General features: G+C 40.2%; 1 protein-coding gene across 8 annotated transcripts in view; it reads right to left on the bottom strand.

Annotated features, from left to right (window-relative positions):
* Positions 1-4,838: 4,838 nt before the first annotated feature.
* LOC137299179 (dual specificity calcium/calmodulin-dependent 3',5'-cyclic nucleotide phosphodiesterase 1A-like) overlaps positions 4,839-6,828 on the bottom strand; it is a 525,403-nt gene continuing 523,413 nt past the window's right edge. For all 8 annotated transcript variants that reach the window (XM_067831741.1, XM_067831743.1, XM_067831746.1 and 5 more), the window contains one exon: positions 4,839-5,222. In XM_067831741.1, the coding sequence (XP_067687842.1) occupies positions 4,942-5,222 (281 nt within the window). In that variant the 3' untranslated portion in view covers positions 4,839-4,941. The remainder of the gene's footprint in view (positions 5,223-6,828) is intronic.

The following is a 6,828-nucleotide window of genomic DNA, read 5'->3' as shown; positions in this document are numbered from 1 at the left end:
ACAACCCCAATGTTTGTTGTAAAAGGCGACTAACGATATCGGGTGGTCAGGTTCACTGACTTGGTTGACACGTCAGCGTATCCCAATTGTTTAGATCGATGCTTTTGCTGTTGATCACTGGCTTGTCTGGTGAGATTATTTACAAGCCGCCCCAATACAGTTGGAACATTGCAGCGTTAACCAACAACCAAACCAAACCCCGAAAATAGACGCACCATGTATATGACGACTAGGCCTTGATACTGTGTCACTGCCCAGATACCGATTATCTCTTGATATTTGGAAAATCAATAACAGATAATTTCCGACAGCCTATCGGACATTGCTTCCTTTCCAGCAGGTTATGATGGTAATGCTGTTTCGATGTAATGTTGTTCCGCACCATTGTCAGCTATATTCCAGCATCACTACAATGACTTGTAACCAAGTGGTTGATATAGTGAGCACCCTCTCACGCAGTCGGGGTAGGTTATTAAAAGTCTACCCGTGAAGATCAGCATGGCATCTGATCGTCAGTAATCCATGCTCGTACTGAGAAGTTTCTTACGCAAGTTATAAGGCTCCGTGAGTTTGGTTGATGCACGTGAACCACTGTATTGCTCATACTGTCAGTCACTGGATTGTCAGAGCCACACTTGATGTCAGTTCCAGACTTTGATTGTCAGTTCCCCTCCTGGATTGTCATTTCCACACTTGGATTGACAGTCCCTCACTCGATTAATTGCAGACCCCTCAAATATTGCTGAGTGCAGTTATAAACAAAGCCTAACCAAGTCATGGAGCATATCACTCCTTTTGTATTCAAGCAATAGTTCATCCGTTTGATGAACTATCGGACATTGACGTGCTATTGACAACCGGCTTAAAGCGAGATCTGTTTACCCGTGAAGATCCTGTTTAGAACTGATCCTCAATAACCCATGATTGTCGTAAGAGGCGACTAACGGGATCGGGTGGGGCAGGACCGCTGACGTGGTTGACACGTGTGTCATCGGTTCCCAATTGCAAAGATCGATGCTAATGCTGTTGATCACTGGATTGTCTGGTCCAGACTTGAATATTTACAAACCGCCGCCATATTGCTGAATTGTTGTTGAGTGCGGCGTAAAACTAAACTCAATCACACAAGCAATAGTCTTCAGTTACCATGTTTACAAGGTGCTTGGGCAAACACGGGAAAACAGATCACAAAAGCAAAGATCTGAAATATTTATTGATTTTGTTTTAAATTAATTTACATATGAATGAAATAAACCATAATATTAACAGTTCACAGTAAATGTATATACAATTATGCAACATTGATCATGGGAAGGGTTATATACAGTCAAACCATAATAATGTTAAAACGAACATGTGTCAGTTCTAGAAACTAATGCATAATTCATAATATCCATTTGGTGAATCACAAGGTTGGATGAATATCACTGTTAAGAACGGTATAATCGAAGTCAATAAAATAACAGCATATAGAAATATACAAGCATGTCGGCAGCTTACAAAGGTGAGTCTTAAAGATGAACATTTAAAGACACATATCAGTTCAGAATAAATGAACCTGGTTCCACGCCAGCGATTTCACAGCATCGAACACAGAAATGGGCTTCACACATTATTACCTCGAGGGGAATTGAACTCTGGTTTTTGGCGGTTAACCAGTACACTGCCATACAGTCCTTAAGAATTGCGACAGTCTATATCGTGTAAAGATGGGTTGTTTGTGGTGTCATCAACGGTACCGTAACATTATTTATCAAAGGCGTGAAACTGTAATGTGTTGGACTTGATTTTGTCAAAGACGTGAAACTATTATCTGGAAATAGCATTAGATCAGCATAAACTGTACTGTGTGAAAATAGGGTCGGATAAAGGCGTGAAACTGTGAATATAGGATCAGTTAAGCATGAAACTGTAATGTGTGGAAATAGGGTCAGTTGAAGGCGCGGAACTGTAATATGTGGCAACAGGGTCGGATAAAGGCGTGACACTGTGCAACTGGATCAGATAAGCATAAACCTGTAATGTGTAGAAATAGGGTCAGTTGAAGGCGTGGAACTGTTGTCTGGAAATAGCATCAGATAAGCATAAACTGTAATATGCAGAAATAAGGTAGTGTTCCCTCTTGTTTCTTCTATTTATATCTCCGCAGTGGGTGAAAGAATTGGATTGAAATCCAGTTTGATTAATTTTTTGTAGTGCTTCTAATATACTGGGCAACTTGGTGATATAATGTAGACTTAAATAATTTTGCGTTAAGTGAATTAGAGACCAAAATGTCAGTTAATGTCATACAGTTAAAACAACTACTGAATTCAGCCTGTCTGGTCACACCACAGTAGCAGTTGATAAATACGCTATCAAATAGATTGAGGGATTAAATAAACAGTGAGGCACAACACTGCGTGTTCATATTCATCGTGGATTTGTAACCCTCCATATCCGCCTATGTTGTCCAGCACTACATTCATCAATATTTCAGATACGTAGATATCAAGTTCATAATCGACCAGACAAACCAGTGATTAATAGTATGACATGCGCCAATGCGAGAATGTCGACACTTTATGATGCACCGTTACGACGACTTTATGATGCACCGTTACGACGACTTTATGATGATCATGTTAATGTCAGATTCCTGAAAGAAGGTGCACGTATCTCGGCCGACTTGTAGCACCTGTCACAAACACATGCACATACCCTGGCAAGTCAGTTGTTCGCCTGAAAATGGCCCATAGGACACCACTTATGTCACTGAGGCATTCATTTGAAATTTAAGAGTTTAGTTGGGAATATTCCAGTCATATCACGTCGAGGGAACACCAGAAAATGGGTTTCACACATTGTACCCATGTTGGGAATCGAACCCGTCTCTTCGGCGTGAGGAAAGCTTTAACCACTAGGCTACATCACCGCCCCCATTAATTGATTAATTTCCTCAGCATGTCCATAATATAATTATTTAAAAGCCTATTTGAAGCCTTGAATCTCTTAACCTTGATAAAAAAAAACTGATGAGAGAAAAGGAAACACAGAAGGCTGGAGTTACTGGATTATTGCTAGCCATAAACAGGAAGTTAACAGCTGACAACAAGAAACCATCCCTATACACGTAATTAATTAGTATCTGTTCATAAACTCTGTTCACAGCCGCACAGCATATATCATTAATTTAAAGCAAAAGAGCATCCATTATCATTATCCGCGCGAGATGATAGCCGTATATCGTTCTTGGAGGAGTATTATGTCTAAAATGATGACTGGTTCTAGGATATTCATCCTATACGACATTTTCATTGGTCTGTAGAGAAATCTGTACACTCTGATTAATGTAGGCATGGCCCACTTTTGATAGTGACATATTTCCCCACTGGTCTGACAACCTAAGCATCAGTGGGTTTATGGGATTAAATGGAATTATTGGTTGCTATCGTATAATAATAATTTATATTCAGAGACTAAGCATTAGTCTGTTAGACTTAGTAGTGAGCCTCTAACGAAAAAGAGTTTTTTAAGTGTATGCTATGGAGAATAAAAGGGGCCCATAGCCCAAGGTATTCATCACAACTGCCTTAACGTTCAGTTGAAATTACCAGGTATGCTTAGAATAATTTTGGCCCATTGAAATAGCTTTAAGAAACAACCAGTTTATGCTTCTCAAAACGTGAAAGGTTTGCACTAATAACAACAGCAATGATAATATAAAAACAGTAATTGTAATCATAGAAGCGACTAAAATATTCACGTTTTGACCTAAATAGGGGCTTACGTCCAAAAGTAGAAATAACTTTGAATTTGAATTTTCAGAGTGCAAACTGGCCCTCGGGTCATTTCACTGTGTACAGGCATCTTCAATATGAGTGCTTGCTTTTCTGTAACCCACATCATTTTATTGCCATATGGACGAAACAAAAGCCCTTCTTTCTGAGCAGCCTACAGAGTTTACCCTTAGACACCAACCATAATGGTGAGCATTCAAGACATCAATACTAACACCCGTCAATACTGCTTCTTTTATATATTGACCTTGAGATCTACTGGTATATATCTACATAACAGGCAAAAAGAAGTCCAATAAAGAAGCTGTCAGGGACAAACACCTGAATTGCAAAGGAAACGCAATACCTACATGATCCAGGTTTATTAATAGCGCTGACCTACGTCCAGAGTGCGTCTGATGATACGTCCGGGCGCCATTTGGTTCTGAGAATCTATTGCTGACGTACATGATTTACATTGTTCTCCGTCACCACATTGATCAGACGCTGGACGCCCGTACATCGTGTGCATACTCACATTGGGTTGACCGGTTGGACAGACATGGAACGACATTCAAATCCACATATTGAACATTAGATGGGCAGATGGTCGGTGACTACCGACATGTATCCGTCAGTCGGCACAGTCTCAAAAACCGGACAGGGACCGAGGACGCTTCGTTATGATACTGTCGCTAGAAATACACCTTTCATCCCCAAAAGAGCTTAATAAAATTTTGTAAAATATTATTCAACACATTGGAAACGTCGTAATGTGGATCCAGGAATTTGAAAACTGGTGGACGTTGTCACCCAAGTGACTATGTCTAGGGCACAAGTGAGGTATCTGAAACAGTTGAGTTATCGCCCCTGATTCGCAACTGGATCCACATGTTGTTTTGAAAACAAATCTTGTTTCAGTCAGTATCTAGTGAAAGTTTTGCTGACTAAGAATGAACATCACATTAAATGGTTTCTATGGCACCCGTTAAAAGAACATAGTACATGTGCTCAACTAAGGGCGTTTAAGGAATGTTAAACTATGTACAATTTAAGCAACGTCAAAATATTGGCATAGAGATAACATTAGTGTCAAATGCTCTCCTGGCTGGGACTGACGGGAAAACATTTATCGACAGTAAGACTATTACTTGAAGATATCTTCCTTCGCGTCTTCCTCTCGCTAACTGCTCTGGTAAGTCTCCCCTTCAGATTCTGTTGTGGATTGTTCGTAATTGCTGGACTCATACACTTGAGGAAGATGCTTGCTTCTTCCGGTGAGGGATTCTCGCGGGGACTTCTGGGAAGGTGACAGCTCGTCTGTGCCACATCCGGAATCAATCATTTCCGGCTCTGAGCTGTCTTCGGATTGTATGGTCTCTGACCTTCCTTCGTGTGACCTGAACGTTGACCTTGACACCGAAGTCGTTAGTAGGTCTGTGGTTGAGGTTTTGCGGCTTATTCCTGAGAATAGTACAATACATTATACTGGTCAAAACATGGCAAGCACGTAAAATAGAGTGGATAATATAAAAGCTGATAAAATTACGACACCTTGTGTATAATATTTTTGGTCTCCCTTTGAATGGAATATCTTCTGACGGCGCTTTAAGAATAGAAAATGACATACATATATTAGTCTGGCTCAGCCAAATATGGAACGTTGGTGACATGCAAATTCCGCAATCATAACAAATATCATGTTTATCTGTGTTTAAGACAAGGATGACAAGCCACAGCAAATTAGCTATTTGCAAACTGATCTATCAAATCAAAACTTTAACAATTATGGGCTCACATTTCTCAGAAATATGGTGTGAGTGACATATTGAATTATCTAATTCCAAAGTTGCATGTGTATTGGATCAAAAGAAGCAGATTTTGTACTGGTGCTTCGCATTAATACGTTCTTTGCCGCTTTTTCCTTGTGTCATTTAAGTATTTGCAGTCAAATACGGTTGGGTCGGACTTACGGTTGTGTCGAAATAAATCTAGATTCCTGTGTATTCCCGATTTTGTCATTATGCGATTGTACCGAACCCCCAAGTACTTATATTATACTATATAGATCCCGTCAACCTCGACACAACTGTGTTTCACTGTATATCATATAACGCGAGAAAACATTCACACCTTTTGGAATGCAACTCAAGTACTAACAGAAATAGAGGTTCCATACGATTACTTCCGATGCGGTGAGCGAAGAGTTGCATCGAGTTAAACCGACAACCATACTATCTTAATGCATGGTCAGTGTGTGAAATAGCCACTGGACCGCTAGCCTGTTGCTAGTATAAATACAATAGGGCCTGTGACAATAACTCGCTAGTGAATTTCCATGGGATCATTTTTAACTAAATATCACTCTATCCGACTTGTTTAGTTCTAAGACTCTCACGCAAAATGATGCCCTGATAAATGACGGTATTTTACCTCTTTGTAATCTTTGGATTAGTATCTTCATTCAAATTTGGAGCTAGTGAATTATTTTGTGGACAAGCAACTTTCAGGCATAGCTAGCTCGACTGGCAAGAAAAATTTGGAAACTATCCCGCACTGGTAACTCGTTGTTTGCACTATTGGTGCATGTTGCACTTGCAGATGCGTTCTTGTGTTAAGGTCATGAAAGATTGTGTTTGGCACTTTGTGTGCTGTAGGAATGCAAGTTCCAGTACGCATGACATGAACAAAAAGGTCAAGGTATGTAACCACCATGTATGGGCTATTTCACAGTTCCAAGCATAGTTTCACCTTTACCATCTGATCTCATATTAAGTCATTGTTTGGGGAGTTGCGTGGTCATACTTGTGGGCGTATTCTATATTCTCTTATTACTCTGTAATCGTTCAGTCCAGTGATGAACTCATACGTATTATTCAACGCTATCAGGTTGATTTGGCACGCTTTCAGCCAAAACACCGTGCATGACCACCCACATGATTCATTCGCCTCTTAGAACCAGCTGACAAACCAGTGGTTGATATAGTGAGCAAGAACGATGGAATCAGTCGGATATGGTGACAGAATCAAACCACGGTGCAAACCGATCATATCATTTGCCTCTATGACC

Source organism: Haliotis asinina, chromosome 10 (genome assembly GCF_037392515.1).
Source record: "Haliotis asinina isolate JCU_RB_2024 chromosome 10, JCU_Hal_asi_v2, whole genome shotgun sequence".
Classification (NCBI taxonomy): domain Eukaryota; kingdom Metazoa; phylum Mollusca; class Gastropoda; order Lepetellida; family Haliotidae; genus Haliotis; species Haliotis asinina.
The sequence above is the reverse complement of the archived record's forward strand: the minus strand, read 5'-3'. Positions and strand labels throughout refer to the sequence as shown.